General features: G+C 41.0%; 1 protein-coding gene across 1 annotated transcript; it reads right to left on the reverse strand.

The window, feature by feature from the left end:
* Window positions 1–4,456: 4,456 nt before the first annotated feature.
* Window positions 4,457–20,116, reverse strand: RSBN1 (round spermatid basic protein 1). The gene is made up of 7 exons (XM_059831116.1): window positions 19,665–20,116; window positions 15,379–16,049; window positions 8,310–8,447; window positions 7,740–7,882; window positions 6,688–6,855; window positions 5,608–5,716; window positions 4,457–4,984 (listed from the first exon to the last, which is right to left on the reverse strand). The coding sequence occupies exons 1-7, from the start codon at window positions 20,080–20,082 to the stop codon at window positions 4,523–4,525; spliced, it is 2,109 nt and encodes a 702-aa protein (XP_059687099.1). The 5' UTR covers window positions 20,083–20,116; the 3' UTR covers window positions 4,457–4,522.
* Window positions 20,117–21,779: the final 1,663 nt, after the last annotated feature.

Below are 21,779 nucleotides of genomic sequence, written 5' to 3' on the forward strand. Positions count from 1 at the left end.
GGGGCGCCGCGGGGCGGCGGCGAGCTCGGGGCGGCCCGGACCTGGCCCTAGACCCGGTACCGGCCCCGGCCCCGGCCCGGGCCGCTGTTACCCTGGAGACGGCCGCGAGCCCGGTGCTCGGCTGCCTCCGCCTGCCCCCGCCCCGCCCCGCCCCCGCCCAGGCACCACTAGGAGAGCGCCGAGCCCGGCTCCGCCCCGGCCGCCCACCGCCGCCGCTGCGGCTCTAGAGCAGAAATAAGCAGCCAGGCCGGTAAAGGACAAAATCAGACTTTGTTTATTAAAAAAATACTTTACAGGAAAAAATTCTATGCATTCCGTTGGACTATTTTACAAAGAAATAGCTTAACAGTTTGACACTCGTGTACAGTCAGCTACTGACAGAAATGCACTGCGTTAGAGTATTCACACAGAGGCTCGAGCGCTTCATCGCCGCACTACTCACTGTAAAACCTCTTTGAAACACTTGCTAATGTCAATAAATATACTAAGGCCGACAAAGCAAACAGTCTTCCAGGCAATTGTACACGTCCTCTGCAGGCAGAGACCTTAGATAAATTAAAACCACAGAAAAAATCGTAGCTGCCAATCAAAATCAAATTAAATCACAAAAACAGCAATACAGAAGTCTCTTTACATGTTGTACAAAGAAATCAGAAGCGTGTGTATTTCTCTAACCACTCGGAATGCCCCGCAGACACCTCCTCAGCCCCCGCACCATGGGCCCCGAGGCTGCCACGCACCGCGGGGATTTCTCACCGGACAGCACAAGAACACACAGGACGAGCTTTCGGGGGAGAGGCGCCACTTTTTGGGGAGCAGAAACACGCATTCCCCTCTCCTCGCACCCCTTAAGCAAGTACAGAGCTGCCAACACTTAGCACTCCTCGGAAACTACAGCTTCAGAGTTTATTACTCAGTTGATTCAGACCTGAAAACAGCAGGCCACGCCAGATTAAGGACTTGAGCTCAGGCCCGTAGGAAAAGCTCTGACAATTAGCCTTGTCCAGGGGAACTAAACTGAAACATGCAGGAAAGCTCACAGAGCACAGAAGAGAGCCCTTTTTCTGTATGGCAAGATCTACACCTGTGAAAAATGTTGATTATAAATCCCCTGAGAACACTTCGCTGAGTGTCCCACCTTCCTGGAAGAGAACATGTCAAGTATCTGCACAAAATGACTTGCAGCATGTCTAAAGGAGAGAGGAAACTGAAGCTAACTGATATTTCACCTTTAACTTGCATTTTGCTAGTCCACTTCTAGCACAACTGAGCTACTCCCCTTTATCCCAAGTGACATTTTTAATCAACAGGATTTTATTTAAAATAGAAGCCTAAGCCTGAGTTCTGTATCTCAAAGCTGATCACTCTTTATAGACAGAGCGCTTGGTCAATTAGTAGTTGTCTCCAGTACAGAGCAGGAGTGTTTTCTCATTATCAACTGACACATGTATCACAGGGCAGATCCTCATAAACACAGAATTGAGGCTTTACAGTAACTGACCAGCGCATTCATATTTATGAACTGTTCGGTATCTACCTGGGTACTACTGAGAAGTATTAGAACAACCCATGAAATTTGCCAAAGTTTGATTATCTCTTTATGTAGGCTGTTTTATGAAATCTTACAGAGAAATTCAAACAGCCAGCTATTTAACATGAGAGAGATTCAGAAATATTTACTTGGACCTACCCAGAGATTTGTTTTGCTCAGCAAACACTAAGTGGCTTGAACTCGTTACTTTATTACTAAACAGCTATAGCTTATAGAAATCAGTATTCTACATGTCTTGTTCTGGAAAACATTTGCATCTTTCACATCAAGGCATTGTTCTAATTGTGCTCTGTTGTTTTTAGTGCAATTGAAGCCATCTTGAAACAATGGCTAGACAGTATAGCGATCAGCTTCATAAGCAATCCCTCTCATACTCTCAAACTCCACCTCAATTCTGGATGAAGAGTAGCATGCCATTTTGGCTAAAGCGTACCAAAGCTGATAATGTATTTAGGGAATAGATTTTTATAAAGTTTGCTCCTCTCTTCCTCAATCTTCCAAGCATGCTAGAACAGCATCAGCAACATTCAAGTCATTTGAAGATACGTTTCTGTATTTAAATCTGACATTAGCTATTAAGTTAGTAATTGAACAGAACATAAAGAGAGCATGATACTATCAGTCATGTCCCTCCATCCAAAGAGACAAGTCAGAGCATTTTCCTGGTATTTCAGGCTGTAGTCACAGATTTCACTGAAGCTACAGTTCTGAAAGCAACATAAGCCACTCTGGTCTTCTCCCTTTATCCATTTGAAAACATGCTATTAGAATTTAAAGAGGACTTCCAAATTGATTCCCTCTTCATTCTATTTCAACTTTCACTATAAAACAGACAAGTTGGTGTATGGGGGCTCTTAACCTGTTTATTCTGCCTTTAAAGTTATGCTTGCAGACTCACTGTAGTATCTGCAGATTTGTCAATTCCTGAGTGATTGTACGCAGTGCTGGCTGTCAAAGAACAGCCACCTTATTGATGTACCTCCACTGACACGACCAAAGAATAGCACATGTGAGAAGTGAAATGGGCACTTGGAAGACTAGCAGACTTCGTAAAAAGGAAAGAACACTCTTGGGTAATACGATCTTTGAATGTGAAGGATGAACTGAAACCACTATTGCCTGTGAGGAATTTTACTTTGCACAACCCTTAAAGCTATGAAATTCCTCTCAACATAAAAAGTGGAAAAAACCCACCAGAGAACAGACAGCTCATTTATGAACCAGTCTGGGTCATCTAGAATTTCTGCTAAGATTAAATTACACCCCTGCATGAATCACATTACTTTTCATCATAAAAGCTTTCCATTCTAACACCTTATTTACACAGATTACTAAACAAGTCACTACCACTTCAATCTGTAAATTAATTTTAAATTGAAATATTTCCTAGTCCTCATTTTTGTACCAAAGACAATACATACATACACATAAGGAGTAATACAGGTTCTAACTAATCACTGCAGTATCTTCTGAGGATTATTTTTCTATCAGTTTAAAATAGTGACCTCTACACTGAGGTGCTAATATGTATATAAAAGCCTACACAAACAATATTGCACAAAGTAAGATTTATAATAGAGTAACATATTTTAGAGACCCTTATAAAGAGAAGAGTAATAATTGATATTAAAAAGATGCATCCAGAACTTACACAGCATCTTTGCTCTTGTCTAATCTAACATAGTGTTTCAAATCTTTCCTACCCCAGTGAGGATTAGAACAAATAAAGTTATCTGGAGACAGCTTAAAGTTCCACCAAAACCCAACTTGTACTCTAAATGTGGGGAGAGGGAGAAAGGGACAGGACTTTTCTTTTTGATGACTGGAAAGGGCAGTAATAAATGGAGTGAGTGAAAGTCAAATACAGATTACACGTTAACATCCAGAAATATTGAAATATTGTTTAAAAAATGTTGATAGCTGACACTCTACATATTTAGCATGTGCCACTGATTTTTCCACAGTACCTGGGCACCCAGAAGCTACACATGGAAACAGCAGTCCAATGCCATAATACTTTTTATTGTGAAATAGTAATACAGAACTTCCTAGAATAAGGACAGCCTTACTGTGTAAAGTCAGTTATCAACTCAATGCTATTATTATTAAGTGCATCAGTACAAGGGAAAGTGTGGTTCCATTGGACACATTACGACCTGATCAAAACAAGCTGCCAAGTTGGTTAGTATTTTAAAGCCTTAAAGTGCTCAAAGATAGCAGTTTCCTCCACAAGACTACCAATAGGTTCTCTAATTTTGACACTAGTATTAATCGTGTTCAGGGAAGATGTATTTTGGAAGCAAAACCCTCACACCAAACAACGTAAGCAGTGCTATGAAAAGTGTTAGGTCAGTAAGTCATTGCCTTTCAACAGGATCAGACACTTTCTTCAGTTAATTTTACAGATCACCTTTGTAGGAACTGTGAGAAAACAGATAAATTTCTATAGATTGTACATAAACCCAACTTTATATAAACCAACATGTCAAGAACAGACATACCAAAAATTTCACAAATCATCAAAAGTGCTGTGCTTTCTCTTTTTTTGTTGTTTTTTTAAGCAATTAAAATGAGATGGGAAAGTCACTTTGAAAGTCTTCTACAAAAGCATCACTTTCCGGTGAAGATTAAAGATAAAGTAAAAGTAGGGAAATAACACTGACCAATATAGTTCAATCATTTCATGTTCCTGGAGGAATTTCATTCTGACTTTGAGGAGATATTCAATATCTCTTTACTTAAACAGAAAGAAGTGGTAGACCACTGTTACAGGTTGTACTAAGGGGTTAAAATACAACTTGAATTTTGCATAATCTGTGTAAAAAAGATATGCTTGACATTTTGGAATGTCACCTTTCTTTATAGAATTATAGGCAAGATTTCTCCAATAAAACATAAGCCAGTTATAAAACTATAACTTCACATCAAAATTTTAAAAAGTTGTTAAAAAAATGTTTGATTATATACATATCACACAGAAGAGCCTGCATGATCCTGTGGATTGTGTTGCTGATCAGACTCTATTTTAAAACCTGGAAGGGGCTGGGCCGCCTGATCTGGTTGTACAAGTCCTGATATTGAAGAAACAGAGGAGGAGAGCACCCCTGTTGTAAGCTGCATTTCTATACCTGGTTCTTCAGACTCTATTTTTACACTCACACACTGGGGTTCACCTTCTGACTCTGTTTTTCCAGGAACACTACTGTTCAAGCTTGAATTGCTTTCTGCATTTTGAGAAGTCTCCCCGACAGGGTGATATTGTTTAAGTCTTATGTGCCAGGCTAAGCTGCAGACTGCTGACACTGTTTTGAACTGATGAATGACATTTCTAGGGATGAAGTAGATGTCATTGTCACACAACTGAATTCTAGCATAGCGAATGCCTTCCCGTCTCATTTGGTTTAGTTTGGCTTCATCCACCCATTGAACACACTGAGAGAAGGAAAGATGGTAAAGTTAGTGGTATACTCTAGAGTAAGCAATTCAGTATCCACCTATTTTCAACGTATTTTGTGTCTAAATCAGAATGCTTCTGTTTAACAGGTAAAACTTCAAATTTAAATGAGAATTGGACATTATAAATGTAATTTATCTAATTTGCACATCTTAGGAGAGGACAATGAACAGTTCAGAGCATTCTACAGTTATAGCTGAAAACAGTAGGTTCGACATGAGGCTGCACTGTTTTGGCTGACAGGACTGAGTTTAGATGCCTTCACATCCTAAGACAACATCAGTATATTAAAAAAAGCAGAAACAGGCATACATGACTTCTTAATCAACTTCTAACTGTTTCTACGGCACATATCATGACTCACAGCATAAATCCCAGCCTGGTGGAAAGGAAAAGCAGTTGTACGAGATGGAAGGGACCTACAGCAATCATCTAACTGAACTATTCTATTCTGAAACATGAGAACGGAAATTGCCCAAGAGAGCTGTAAACTGAGGGCCACTGAGGACACAAAAGATCTGGCTATACAGTGGACCTGAAAACTGTCAGAAGCTACTTCCAAAACACTAAGAATGAGCTGTTGCTAGGGAAGATTCAATACCTGTGACACTGGAGGTTCATGCAGGTCCAACTGAAGTCTCTGCACAACATCAGTGAAATCTTCAGCGTGAAAACAAACCACATCTTTGGTTATACGAGGCTGGTCACTCCTAGAAGATAAGAATTCCAGGAATTCTTAAAGAATTTGAGTTACAGAGTATTACAGCTCTTTCCAGCAGAAAGTTCTATTGAACCAAGGACCTACTACAGTTTTACACTGCACACGAAGTCTCATCACTTCTCAATACACATATTATTTTGAAAAGGAGGTGTAATTCATACGTTTTTTTTTAAATTTTACTTCTTTCTTGATACATGCACAATAGAAGTGATGTTTTTGTGGACAAATACTATACTGAAATATCAGAGAACTAGGTTCAAATTGCCACTATCAAAGCTCTCTGTATGCTCTAGGGACCACAATTTGCCTCAATTCTTCCATTCTATAATTAGACAGAATAATTCTGTATTAAAGGAAAAATGTAAACTAACAAAGTAACTCTGAAGCCAAAGCAACGAGGAGCTGGGTTTTATTCAACGGCTGTGTATCAGAGTAAAGGAAGTTCTGGCACCTTTTGTTCATATGAAAATCTAATGATATTGCTAATGATGCTATCCAATTTCTACTGCAATTGCTAGAAATAACAATGATGCAAGTATAGTTTCTGTGCAAGGTCAACAGCAATGTCCTGGGTATATGAAATGAGAAAGCACTGTAGCTGTGAAATTAATTACATTGAGTTCTTAGATTACTGTTACAGAAGTTAGCATTAATATACCTATTCAAGAAAAGAACAATCATAGATGATGGTCCAGGCATGGTATCTTAAGGCTTACTTTGTATGTCACTAAAATTTTCTGCAAACTGCTGTTACAACTTTTCTACTGCCTCAAGAAGAGAGAAGAGTACTAGGTATATAGAGCTCGTGTTTTTCAAGCTCCAGATAGCATTTATCTCATTACGGGGTTTAAACCATTTCTTTGATTAGGCTTGTCCTCCAAGGAATTTTATTTTTTTAAGAGAGAAAATGTTTAGAATTACCCCCTCCTACTAGAATAGTTGTATTTCAGTGGCACTTACCATTCCCCAAACTGTACAGCCTTCAGAACACCTACAGCAGCTGTACTCTGCCAGTCAAACCCTTGACCCACATGATCAGCGTGAGCTCTTGTTCTGTCTTCAAACAGAACCTCACGGGGCTCACTGGTCCGAGGTAGGTACTGGAGATTCTTTATTTCATTCATTGACCTACAATACAATAAAAAGACATACTAAAAAATGTTTCAGACTACTCAAAAATAAGTACTTGTATTAAAATAATCTCAGTGTTGTGTGCTACAGGCTTCAAAATCAAAGACCAAAGCACTTCCCTCTGATTTCTTCTAGGTGTTTATTCAACAAAAGATTGAAACAAATACAGCAAGGTACAATTCAGGTTATGAGATCAAACTTTAGAAAACAAATCCAATCCTCCCCCAAATTTTTTTGTTTACTTGTGCTGAAAGAATTCTTCCAGGAATTTAATGGTATGTAAAATAGAGCTATTTTAATAGATACCAAAGGTTACTTATTTGGGAGTAAATAAAAAAATTCTGCTTGAAATTACAATTAAAACCTGCTTCCAATTCTTTATCTCCTAAAATTTGTTCTACAGCACACTCTTTCTGAGAAAGATAGCAAGCACATATGTATACTACGGTATTTCCTGAGAAGGCAGACAGTACTGCAAGTGCTTTAGCACTAACACTAAAATGCAACATGAACAGTGTAAGAATCTCCGCTGTTTTAGAGCGCTTCACCTGCCCTCACCACCAAATTAGTTCTTTCCACAGAAATAAGATGAATAAAACAAGTCTCCTGGCGGATAATAAAAAGAGGTTTCAATCTTAAGAAAGCATTGATCTAGGATATACTACTATGAACAGTGATGAAATAAAATAACCATCACAAATAACATATTTGTCTTATCCACTGAGCCAATTTGAATCAGAAATGAAAATGAAACTTAAATCTGTGAATTAGCCTTTTGAAGAACTAGTTACAAATAAAGTATTTAGGTTTTGTTCCCAAATCTAATGCAGACGTAACTGCAATGTTTTACCTTTAACACGGAAAGGAAAACAAAACATTACCGGCGCCGTTTGAATGGCGATTTTGGCATATCAGCTGTTGGGATCATCTGCTCTCCTGGTCTCACCCACATTATGGGACCATCGTCACTTTGTGACCTGCACTGAAGTCTGAGACTAGAAAGAGTACCCCAGGGCAAAGTCATCTAAAAGAAAACAAAAACAGAACAACCCACAAAACACACATAACACAAAACACTGGGTAAGATAGGAAAATTAAATGATGCCTTTGGTAAAACTAGTTCAAATTTGCTGTCAAAAGAATTGCGTAGAAACTAAAATAAGTTCAAAAGGTAAAATATATTCCAAGCTAACTTTATCAAACTTAGTTTTTAGGGAAGTACATGATCATGTAGTGCATATATATGATAAACTATATTTAATTTTTTAATCATTCACACAACTGTAGCTACCTAATTCAGTATGTTTCGTTTGGACTCAGGAAAGAATGTACCTCAGTAGCCCAAACACTAAGTACATCAATAGAGAAAATACTTTATGGTTTCTAATTACTTGGAAGTACATTAAACTTAGTAATTGTTTAAACATCTATAGCCACAAGTTACTGCTTACTCTGAGAAATGGAGATTCTTCTAACATATCTAGAAATTCTGGGAAGTAGTCCCCAACTTCTTCATCCACTGCTCCAACAAGACTGATCTGCCGCATTGGTCCTGCTCTGTAGGTTCCACAGCAGTACGTTCGATTGACCTGAGTAGCCAGAAAGGAAAAGACAATACCACCACAGCTTTAGTGCTGTTACAAGAGATTAAAAATTGATTGATGTAATACACTAGGCCACACCTGAGATGAATCTTGGACTCATCTACACCTATTGCATTAGAAGTGCCTTCGGGAATATGCACAGAGACTGTTTAGAACAGATGCCCATAGGGTATCCCAAGATAAAAGAACTCCTCTCTGTGTTACTGATAGGAAATGCTTCTAAAGTTTGAATAATAGCAAGTTGGTATTTGACTAATTCAGGAACAATTCAACGCTTCCAGGCTGACTTGAGAAATCCACGACGCAAAGTTTCATTGTGACTCAGTCTTTCACCAGCAAGCTTAAACTCTCTACTAATTTGTGCAGTTGACTGTTGCTTCTACATTTCAAACTGTATGCTATTGAGTACACGCATTCTTCATTTATGTCCTACAGGCCTTTTCCCCCGTGACTGTAGTGAAAAATCTAAGTGTCTTTCACGCAGTGGTTCTGATAATATTGCTATAGTGTATACACAAAATTGGACAAAAAATTGAGGAAATAAGAGGTCTAGCTAGAAATCCAGTGTTCATGTAGAACAATTTTAGGATTACCACTTGCAACATAATCTGCTATCACTGCTGTGGCCAGAAACACTTTAATCTCACTTACAGCTTTTTGCCATCCTCTGTGGCACAGACTGTCCCACTTTCCCAGGTCACCTGGAAACTTTTCTTGCCAACTTCCCCTTCCCAGCGAACAGCCACTGGCAAGACTCCAGCATTCTCCAGCCTCGTCCTATGTTTGGACTGCAGCTATAACATGCCATATGGCCACAGAGTAGGTTGTATGTAGATGCAGCAGCTATTAAATCTTAAAAGATCAGAAATTCTGCCATAACTGAGTATACAAATCACGCTAATTGTGTCTGAGCCCCAACCTTCCATCACTCTTCAACAGCCTCCCTACATTCATCAAGTGGTTCTAGTGGTAAAAATCTACCGCCAATCTCCATGGCTAAGTGGTGGGACTGGTACAAAGGACAGAGGGTTACTGGTAAATTTGCAAATTTTATAGTCATGCTCAGAAAGTGTGATACCTTTTGCAACTCCATTTATAGATATATGTATGAAGCAGCTTACTTAAGTTTTTTTAGTTTTAAGTTTTGCAGTTCAGCCAACAAACCAGATGTCGTTAAACTACTCCATGAAGTTGTTAAAGGTAAATTAGGAGAGACTAATAAAGCAAGAGTTACAGCTATTGCTGCAATTTTATCTTCTAGCAGCAACCATAGATATTTAGCTTCTTAATTATAGGAGTTTAGCTCACTCCTATTTCCAGAGTCCTCCTTTCTTTAGCTTTGTATATATGCAGGTAGCAGTTCTGCATTGATTGCACACACTTACATTTTAATTAGAAGCTAAGTAGGAGCCAAAGACAACTTCACACATAACTTTATTCCTCAGCCCTAAACCACCTGCTGCACTGCATCACCTCTACCTGCATGTGTGAAAGTTCACATCTTAAGTCACTCACAGAACTTCACTGTGCAGCTCAAGCACTCTGCCTTCAAGTCCATCAAGACCAGCAGCTGAATGAGCACATACCAGCTTTCTGGTTTTGACTATACAGATTTTATGAACCAGGCACTATCTTCAGAGGCCATTAATTCTTTTTGGCTGTTGCCCTAAGAGAAAGTTAAGTCTCCAAATCCTATTAGAACATTACTGGTAAAGGTTCATATCTAACATCAGTAAAGTGGAACAATTTCACCAGCTAGCTGGAATGCAGTTCAGAGCAGTAGCACTGGAAAACTGTACCATTAGTCTAGTTCTGTGCACCTATGGGAGAACTAAGGACTGAAATGCTCTGGTCATTAAGCCAGTTAAGTTTAACTGCCTGGTACTATTAAAGTCAGTGGAGATAGACTACTTCCAGATGAGATTTGTTCTATTGAAACCACCTGTTGAGTATTCACTAGTATTTCCCAGGTATTTGTCACAAGTTAAAATGAATTATACTACCATATGCAGTTTTTCCTTGTAATGTTTTCAAAGTGAATGAAAAACTAGAAGCTTTAGCTTTTTTTTAATGCACTGGAATGCAATGAAAAAATAGAAAAGAATTCAAGAGCTACAAAGGACACATTAGAAATAGTTTAAGGAAATCTTGGATTTCAACATTTTGCTAGTTTTTAATAGAACTTAAAGAAATATTTACACTTGAGAATTAAAACCAGGGCATGTTTACACTGAAAATATGTACCAACTGATGGCAATCCCCAGCAGGCTGTAGTATTCATCTCAAGCACCTCAATCACAGGGGAAGTAGTCTACTAGTTTAATATGCTGTAAAAAAATTCCTTCACATATAGTTTTATCTCATCCTTAATTCCTCCAGAGCAGCACAAATACTATTACCACTGGTTAGGTTAGTGGTCTCAAGAATATGATGTATGCTAAGACCTTTTGTGTAATTACAAGCATGTTCACGACCATCTAAAAGAACAGGCATCTTACTCACAGGACACGTAACCACCCAACTGTAAAGGAAGACCAAGTAATCTGCTTGCTGTGCCTTCTTGCAAACTACTTTGACCTTCCATTTGCCAAGTGCTCTAGATGCACTCTTAACAGCTATATCAATTTCACAGCCATCTTTGTGCACCCCTCTTTTCAGGGAGGAAATATGATACTATGAAATACCTGAAGTCACTTTGTTATATCCACTAGGACCTCTCTCAAAGTTTCTTATTTTTGTTTAAAGTTCAGCTCTTGTTTAGGAACTTAGCCTGGGTCATTCCAGTTTACATGGCTGTCAGAAGTTAACAACTTATTACCACAGCACCTTCATTGCTATAATTTGTTCACTATACTTTTTTTAAAAACATTAGTGGATCATATGAGTATTAACTGCCACTATCTACGGATCAGACCATGCACTATCTTTACTGTTGTAAAAGTACCATCAGGCTAGTAAGAGCACTCAGGTGTCCTGTGCCCTTTCAAAATGCCAAACAGCTATCATTACCCTAGGTATCCCCTACTCCATACAGGATCACACTAAAAGTGAAGTTATAGGAGTATTTAAAGTTAGCTCTTTGGTGTTCATGGAGACATTTTATAGCAGCTGAATGACGTGCTGATCAGTGTTTCACACACTTTAGTGAAAACAGAAGTAGACAGCATCAGTGTCTCCTGTAGAAGTTACAGATCTGGTATTTGCATGTTACTGAGATAATTCAGACCCCTGCCTCAGGAAGCACTAAGCAAGCACTATACCTCTCTAGGGTAAGACGACATACAGATGAGGCATCAGCTGAGACAAATGAGGTTAAGTTTCAGAAGTTTCTCTCCAGTTTCAAGAAAAGCATGAATCAGTTGACAGTGACAATATTTTAGTATGCCAAGTCAGCTATAAAACCAACCATGCAAACACTTTGCTTTCTTCCTTGTAGCAAGAACACGAGAAGGCTTACTATTTACAACAGAAGAAAGAAAGGAGGACAGTGTGACATGCCATTTACAGCAAGGGTTGTGTGTTTGACTAAAACCTGTCAGATATTTCAGTAAGACCACTGGGCATTATTTATATTGCTTAAGTGATAAACCAAGTTAAGTTTGCAGCACAGATGCACAATTTCTCCATTTCATACTTGGATAGCTTCTGCTAAAGAAAAAAGAAATTGCCCTTCTAAAACAAGAGACCTTTTCCCCCCAAGAGTAGGAAAAGTTAAGCTGGGGCAGACAACCAAACTGTGATTGGTTCATTAATGAAAGCTGTCAGGAATACAGTAACCTATTCTGACAGTAAGTTGCAGGAGTAGGAAAACTTACCCCATTAGCCCTGTTGGGGTTGCTGCTCCCACCTCCTTCCCAGCAGGAACAGCAGCTTATGCAAAACCTAGTTCTCCCAACTCTTTCCTGGCCTGTTCTCAGAACCCCCACCCCTTTGTGACAGTTTAACTGTTCTTTGGACCATACAGAGAACTCATCAGGCAGTCGATCAGTTTCTTCTTGGAAAAAAAGCAGAAGTGGTTTTTCAAGTCTAGGTATGTTCCCATTCACTGAGTAGACCTAGAAGCAGTTATACTGAAACAACCGATTGGGACAATAAGAGTTCAATTTGAAAGTTCTTAGCAGCACAGCTAGAATGAAGTATGCCCTTATGTAAAGAAAGCTTACAAATTACTGTTCAGTGATTTGAGTCTTGAAAGCTCTTAGTCCAAGTGAATAGCTCCAAACTAAAGCTGAGCTTTAGCACTGAAGTATTAGAACAAATGAGCCAGAACCAATGCCAGCAAAAAAGCCAGAGAACACTGAAGCTTAATTATTTTAATATACAGAAACCAAACAGTTATACTACAAATACACATTGGAGTACTTTGTTATAAACATTCAGTCTACACTCTCCTCACTGCCCTGAGAACAAAGGAGTTCACCTTGCAAGGAACTTACCACTAAGTTTTTGTTTAATCTGGAAGACTTCAGTCCTTATTTTGAATTGGAGACACCTACTACTAAAATTCAGTTTGTCTGAAAAGGTACACAGAACAGCTGCATCTTGTACAAGCCAAAGGTCACATTAAGTTTAAGTTCACTTGCAGTTTACAGGTCAAATTTTGATTTCTTGACACCAAGTCTCCAGGGCTCGAGACTACTTAATGCTCAAAATCCCCTTGCCATGGCATGGTTCAGCATAGTAAGCAAGTTCATGCATACAGAAGGTTCAACCTAGACTGGAGGTGACTTAACTGAGTATCTTCAATTAAAAATAATATCAGTATTACAGCATACAACAATACTGTAACATGCTTAATCTGCAAAGGGATAGCTATAAAGTGTTTTATTGTACAATTTCTCATGCAGGAAGGTCAAAAAAAAAGTTTAGCCAATCTGTTCATTTCTCAACAGTGCTGCCAAGGAATAGCAGTAAGATAGCCAGACTTACCCTCACTGTGCTCTCTTAAGCAGGGCATTTTAGCCTTCTCTATTTAAAGATAAGCTAGCTTGCAAAACTTCAGTTTTAGCAGCATGGAGCTACCACAGTTGAATCCACCATCAATCTAAATGCATCCTTAAACTAGGTACTTTATCATCATCTATATTCTCTGAAGAGTCCTGTTTCAGCTGTCTTAAGAGTTGTGACAACTATACTTGTCTATGTTTGCTCAGTGTGTGAGCCACACTAACATACTCCAGCCAGAGAGGATTAACCAGGTCATGCTGAAGCTGGGTTTAGAGAGGTGTTTTAGACCAATTGAACCAGTTTGAGGATTTAAGATAGTTTAAGCCTTATGTCATGACTCAATCTTAATCAAGTTTAGACAGTACTTAAAATAGAATTAATTGAAATACCAGCACAGACTATAACCCAGTGAAGCCTCTTATTTATTACCATACATTCCTCACATGTATTTATAGTATAAGCTATTCACATTCACAAGGCAGAGACATTCACCAAGAAAAAGTGTAATTGTTAAATATCCAGTTGGCACTGTTTCACCATTTTAGGGGGTCATCACATGTGCTCAAATAAATTAGAATGCAATCATGATGTCAAGGAACATAGATAAATCACTAGCACAGAAGACTTTAAAACCCAACCTGTGGACAAATTTCACATCTGCAGAGCACAGGTGTCTGTGCAAAAGCATTCTTGCTGATAGCAGTTTTATGCTTGTCAGACAGACTGTTTTGGGGGTACTATGCATTCTGATGCAGCTCTGTCAGCACAAAGAATTACTTAAACCAAGAAACAGAAGCTGCTTTAAAATAAGTGCTGCAGCAGCTATTTATTGTCAAAAATTAACAAGCTAAGTGTCAGAATTACTAATTTAATAGTATGATAAATGCTGGGAAGTATTCAGAGACTCCACAAGTGACCATGCAGTAACCTTCTGTAAAGCAGTAACTGGTTTTTCAACACCAATCTTGCTTATAAGCATTTGGTAAACTCTGGAGACATCCAGATAGCCCATCCACAAGCACTACCATTTCAAAATCTGTTGCTCAGGAAGGTCTGTTCCAATAGTACTGAAGTGCACTCCACTACAGAGTTTCAGGTTTTTCCTTCCAACAGGTGAACTAGTAAAAGTAATTAAGGTCTTGAATAGAGACTTTAAAAGTCATCAGCAGTTTGAATCTGTTCTCAGACTAGACTAAGCAGGAAGAGGTTTCATTCCATCTGAAACAAATTTATCTAAACTGTAATGTATTTCATAGATACTTCTAAGCTTGATCACAAGAGTCAAATGCAAGGTTTTTGTCTTATGGGAATCTTGAAATTAGCTTAGTTATTACTGTTGCATCCATTTAAGTTACATGGAGATCCAGTTTGAGGATTTAAGATAGTTTAAGCCTACTATGGAAATCAAGGTAGTACATAAAAAAGTCTTTTTCAAAGGCTATTAAAAAGATATTCTAACCACCTCTCTGAAGTTGGAAAGTTTAAACTTCCAGCATCAGCTACTGACAGAATTAAGATGTCAAAAAAACTTATTTGTTGTGAATGATATACTGAAACCTCAAAGTAATGTCACTGCAAAAAATATCCAGATCTATTGAATAGAAAAAGCAGTGTTAGTATTTGCAATCTATACAACTCTTAACACAACTTGCCTATTGTTTTTAACAGTGTCAGTGTTCTCCCACATTCACAAGATCAACTGAAAGTCTGCAAGATCAGTGCAGATCTTTATACAGGTCACAGTTAGCAGTGTCTGAAATGCAATTCACCAACTACCAGGAGGCACAAAAGAGCTTTAAGCAGAAACAGGAATAAACAGCACTGTAGCAGTAGTGCCAACATCATCTTTTTTCATCTGCTTAGGAAAAAAATTTGTCCCTCACCTATTTTAGACCATCACTGCTCTGGATTAGCAAGATCAATCAAATCTAGGTGTTGTGCAACTTTTATGCCTTTAAACAGTTCTTACCTGAGAGTGAAAGTTTGAAATTGTTGTTGTTTCAATGTCCTTCTTGCCCAAAATTTCCATTTTCACTGGAGTGTTAGGAAAGTTAAAAGCAAAGTAATCCAGGAAGTCTGGTAAATAAGCAGCTGCTCCATGTACTATGGCTAAAGCATAGTAAGCTGCATTTTTATCATTTTCACTGAATGACAACGCAAGAAACTCTTCTGCAAATCTCTCCATCTCCACTGGAGACAAAAATGAGAGTTCATCCATGTAAGCATGAAGGACCAGAGCACCACCATTGGACTGATGTTCTTCATGAATGAAGTTACTAAATTTAGTGCCAGTTTTCAAGAAGCTGCTGCGAACAGAATGCTCCTGGTGTGTCACAAATGGTGTTTGTACTCCCTGGGGTATTCGATATTCCTGCATACCCAAATTCAGTCTGCAGAGCTGCTCATCCTTCAGATACCTGAAGGATTCCTTGTTCATTTCTAAGTTATCACACTGTCCTTGAGACAGAGTTTCTTTGTCAATGCGAGTGAGTCCAGCACACACTGTCTGCACTTCTTTGTTATACATCTTCAGGCGTTTTCCCCTCATATCTTCCCGGTGTTTCTTTTTCTTTTTTTTCTTTATCTTCTTCATAATAAGACCATCAGCACGCTGGGTTTTGCCATTTTCATCAGGAGTTTCTGGAAGCAACATTAAAGAGATTAGAGTTCTGCAGTTGCAGCATATTCACCCAAAAAGAATTAAGACCTCTCATTTGCTAAAGCTATCTATTCCCAGGAAGACTGACCAAGAGTAATACCTTGACTTTTGACTTAAAAGACTTAATTATACAACAAAAAATGCAGTACATCTAGTTATTATGCAAAGAAAGCCTTGAATTAAGCTTGAGTTTTAGAAGTTTTCCTTAACTTTTTAGAAATATTTAAAATTTTAATACATTAGAATACCCTTAAAAGGAGTCCATATTCCAGAACATCTAATTAAATACATTAATAACTTCTGACATTTAAGGCAGTGCCATGCAGGAAAAGAGGATAAACTAGTATGCGTAACATTTAAACATTAACACTTTTGTTACAGAATACTTCCCTGATTTTGGATACACAATATAGAAGCAAAAGAGAGTACAACTGAAGAGGTACAAGAATTATTGACATTTAGAGGTAAAAATACTTAAAGCAGTTAGCTTTCTGGCCAAAAAAAAAAATCTTAGACCACTGACCTTTTGTATTAAAGGATCCAAATCATCACATTCACACCTTCAACTACCTTTTGCTAGTCTTATAGTTAACTATTCAGTTAATTCAGAGCTAGAAATTAGGAGGCTGTTTGGGGATTTAAGGTTAATCAACCTGTAAAAGGCTAAAGGCTGAGAGTTAAAATGTAAAGAAGTAGTCCTCTTAGGCAAAATATAATAGTTTAATTGTTCCTCTTTTAGGAATAAAACTAATTCCAATATTATTTAGCAAGTGACAATGGTAGCTAACAGCTGGACCTTCAAGATTTCTAAAAAACTGAATTGCCAAGACAAGACTTTAATCTGCCTGAGTCAAAGAACTATTTCATGCCAACAATGCACATAAACATCTAAGAGCCATATTACCAGGATAGCTATGGGGATCAGAACAATCTGCTGCTGAAGGTAACATCTAACTAGAAGATGCAATAGCTGAAGTTTCAGTTTCCTGCAGCACAGGGCTTCATGCTGACAAAATTTCCTTTGTCTGCAAAGCTATCAAATTTGTATTCCCTCTTTATTCTCTTGCAGTACTTGGAGTTAAAGAAAAAAAAACACATTACACTGATCTATGAGAAAAGGTGTAATGATAAATACATGCAGCTTGAAGTTATTTAGTCTAACCACAGTATTTAACTATATCATTACTAGTTTGGTCTCAGAGCTCTTCAGTAAAGATGGTTGACCTTCATAACAGCCTGGTGTAATGAACAGAATTACTCATGAAGCAAAGAGTTGATTGCTTAATACTAACTTCATACAATTGTCTTAGGACCTGAAATACAAGTTTTCACAGTACTGCTGTTAGCCTTTACAAACAACAAATGCCCTTATTTTTATATTACAGCTAGGGAAACCAGGAAAAGAAAGGCGGTATCACTTGTTTTGATAAGTCAACTGAAACAGTTCTTTGAATAAGCTTTCCTGGAAGTCTCAGAAGTTAAGCATGCATAAGCTTACTCAATCACTAAGCTATCAAGTATAGATACTGCTTTACTAACTGCAATGAACATATAATCACACAGAAGATCTTTGTTCTGGTGGGACCAAAGATTCCAAGCTGAAACTAAACAAGAATTTCATGCCACCACTGAGCTGTTGGGAATACTTCCCTGTAGATGTTTCTAAGTTAATTTTTGGTTGTTGAAGGTGTCTTATCTTTAGCACTTCTCATTTTAGATACAGTTTAAAAACCTCAGACATGCACTAGTTTTAATTCAGAGTATCTTCCTGTTTGAAGATATTCCCTAATAGCAGGCATACACCTAGCACTCTTTGCATTTTGGAACTTCCAGTGAACACTGGTCTATTTTCAGGATAAAAAGCTATCCTGACCGCTGCTGTATCCACTGAACACAGCAGAGGCCCACTACCATAGTGAGAGTAACCTCTGTATTAAATGAAGCTAGATGGCAACATTATGGTAATGCCTGACAATCTTGAAGGAAATAGTTTTAATTGTTCCTTTAAATTTGAAGGAAATAGTTTTAATTATTCCTTTAAATAAACGTAAAGCCTCCAGTACCTCAAACACAAAGAAAGCTATAGCCAGGTCAAACTATGGTCTCCCACAGCAAGGTAGAACAGCAGCAGTGCTAATAACTCAGCTAGTCTAAAACTATTAGCCATCACATAACTGAACACACTAGTATCACTATTAAACAGCAAAACAACTGGAGATGTTCACTGTCACCTGTGGCCAAAGGTAAGAATAGTATAGTCAAAGAAATAGGCAGTTTAATTAGATTATACATAGAAATAAAAACCGATAGTGAAAGACAGGAAAAGAAATCCAGCCCCATCCAAAAACCCACTACATACGCAGTCTAGGAAAAGTAGTGAAGAGCTTCGGACTTCCAGTTAGCAAACAGCTTTCCTTTGCAAATCTGGAATTCAGATGATTTTAACACTGTTTAAGCCTTCATTAAAAGAAGGCCTCGTTTGACTACTGGTTTAGAAGTGACTTACAGTGACACTCCCAGTTTATGAAGACATACTACTTCTGCAGTTTTATCAGCATTTATCAGCTACAGTTTGAAATTTGCAATCCAGTAGTTTTTACAGTCATTATTCAAACACAGTGGTTTAGAAGCATTGAACAGTAGTGAACAGTCTCTCCACATAACAGTTTTGCTCATTCTTAAGACAGTACCATCTAGAGTTTACACTATAGACCTAGCTTCTGTAAGCACGTGCATCTTCGGTTTCTTTGGCACAATACCTCCGCATATAGTCCTGAAACATAATTCACAACATGGTATCTTTATTACAGCAGCTTTTGCAACTGCTTTTTATCTATGTTACTCTCACCAAGAGGCTTTTTACCATCACAAATTTGTGAGCAGAACCAAAACAGTCATTCTGTACTGTTAAAAAAGTCACTCCCCCCCAAAAAAAAAAATCCAGAAACGTTTTGGCCTTCCTATTAGAGAGATCTCAGGGCATTTATTAAAAAAAAAAAAAAAACAGCTTCTCAGCTCTAGTACATGTTAATGCAAACATAGCAGGAAGAAAGCTTTAGTATCAAAGCACTTGTCTCTTGAACCTGCGATGAGGGCAATTCTGAACAGCACGAGAGCAAGAGCAGCACCACCGGAGCGGCCGCCCCTCGCACGGAGAGCCCGCAGCTCGGGTCCCTCTGCCACACGCACCTAGGCTCCCGCGCTCACTCCTGAAGTGGAAGAAGTGTCGTGCCCCGCTACGGCAGGAAACAACGACAAGGACTACCAAACCCACGGTCTGCTCCCGCTACCTTGCACACCGCCATACGAACGCACACAGATACGCTCAGGGCTCCGAGAGCAGCGAGCATTTTTCTCCGCTCCCGCCTTCTCGCGGGCGGGCGAGGCCGAGCCCGAGCGAGCGGCTCCCCGCACCGCTCCGCCGCCGAGCCCGGCCGGCCAAGGAAGGCGGCAAGCGAGGCCGCCGCCGAGGGATGCGGCGGGCGGGCTCCGGCGGCGATCCGCACCGGCCGAGCGACCACCGGGCGCCCAAGGCGGGTACGGCGGCCCGGGTGCGCGGGCGGCAGCCGGTCAGCGCCGCTGACCCCCCTCCTCACCTCGCTTGCTGGGCCGCCCGGCTGCCCCGTCCGCGGGGCTGCCCCGCCTCGCCTTCTGCGGCTGCCCGGCGGCCAGGCGGCCGGGCTCGGGGCCGGCGGCGGGGCGATGCCGGTGGTGGTGGTGGCGGCGCTCCTCGAGCGCGGCGGGCGGCGACAGGCTGAGCGGGGAGAAGGTGAAGAGCCCGGCGGCGGCAGGCAGGCCGGGCAGGGCGGCCGGGGGCAGCGGCTCCGCCGGGCCGGGCCCCGCCAGCAGCTGCTGGCTCAGCCGGGCCCGCTTGCCGCCCGCCGCCTCGCCGGGGGGGCCCCGCCGCCGCCGCCCGCCGCCGCGAGGCCGGCCGGGCCGGTCCCCCGAGGGGAGCGGGGGCGGCTCCTCCGGGGCCCGGGACACTGCGCGCACCGCAGCGACCTGCGCAGCCATTTCACAGTCTCCCTCACACACATTTAAATGGCCCGAGCGCCAGGCGGCACTGCGCAGGCGCCGCGCGGCGCCCCCTGGGAGCTGTAGTTCGCGGCGGCACGCCGGGAAGCGTAGTCCGCTGGCGGGCGCATGCGCGGGCCGCGGCACGGCCGGCCGAGGTGGGCGGTGCGGGGAGCCGGTCACGTGCCCAGGCGGTAACGGGCGGATCTGGGCCGCGCCGCGCCGCCGGCGGGGGAGCTCGGGGCTGGCGCGGGTCCGCGGTTGCGTCATGGCGGGGGCTGCAGGGTGCGGGGCCGTGCGCTGCCCTGCCTGCCTGCCTGCCGGCGGCCGGTCCCGTCACGCCTTCGTGACCGGTGCTCCTCGGGCGGACCCGTCAGTACAACCGGGCGTGCAGGCCGATAAATAAACTTTATTTGTACGGCATTTCTCACACGTCATAAAACGCGTCATCGATGAAATACACGACCACCCAAGCAACAGCGTTGTAACGCGTGAGATAAAGCCGGCTGCCGGCGGGCGCGTGGCGGCTGGCGTCGCAGTTCTGCTGGGGGTCGCGGTGCCGAGACATGGCGGCCGCTGGCCCGGCACGCGGGGACAGGCCCAGCCCGTGCCCAGCTCCGCGCGGCGGCGGCGAGGCGCTCCTCCAGCCGGGGCCCGCTTCCGTCAGGCTGCTCCACTGGGGACGGCGGTGGGTTTGGTACAACACAAATACTTGTAACGGGAATATAAATTAGGTGAGGTCTTTGGTTGGTCTCTGCTGTTGAGAAAACACTTGGGTGAAAAATAAGGCAGGCCCCTTCTGGGCTGTATTAGCCATCGCTCCAGCAAAAGCAGCTTTAACCCAGCTTGAGTTCTCTATGCCAGTAGTGGTCAGTAGATCCTCTCCCGACCAAATTCCCCAAATCCCGCTTTTTTTTTTCTCTCTCTACAGAAAAATAATCATATAAAGAAGTTTTCAACATCCTTATCCCTTCCCACTGAGGATGTAAATAAGCAGTGGCATCTGGTGAGGAATCTGTCTAGAAATCTCATCTTCCAAGATACCCATCTGAAAGTTTGTGCTGGAGAGTCACAAATCCTTAAAACCAGCATTGCTTTAAAAATACAGTGATACTTTGCTTGCTGTGGTGGTGGTTTGGTTTGTTTTCTTTTTCAGGTAGCGAGGGCAGTTGGGTCAGGCACTCTGTTCACTAGTTTAGTTTCTATATGATCAATCAGCATCTTAGTCTTACTGACCAAAAACCTAGACAAATTATCTGATTTGCTCAGATGAAAAAAAAATCTTAAAGAAAAATTATTTGTAAAATCTGAGATGCTAATTCTCTTTTAGTCCAAGTAACATAAACATTTAAGGAAGTGTGGGTCTTTGATTGCGGTAGACCTGCACATGTGAGTGAAGTTACACAGATGCTGTGTCTGCACAATCCAGAGTCTTGTTCTGCTTTGGTCCACTCCATTGGCCTTCCATATCAGCCAGTAGTCTTCGCTGGATCCTGTCACCAGTTTTCACTGCTTTATTTCAGACAGCTCAAATCCATCCTTTCAAAGTGACTACGTTCCAAAACACAAGAAAAATGTACCCCTCCTTAGGATAAAATATCTGTTCCTGGTTTTAGTTTCCATCCTGTTGTAAATTAACTGAAAGTGCTTAGCTGCTGGTACTTCTATATCCTTTACTTTAAAACTTTAGCTGATGA

The sequence above is a fragment of the Gavia stellata genome, chromosome 30 (genome assembly GCF_030936135.1).
Source record: "Gavia stellata isolate bGavSte3 chromosome 30, bGavSte3.hap2, whole genome shotgun sequence".
NCBI classification, from domain to species: domain Eukaryota; kingdom Metazoa; phylum Chordata; class Aves; order Gaviiformes; family Gaviidae; genus Gavia; species Gavia stellata.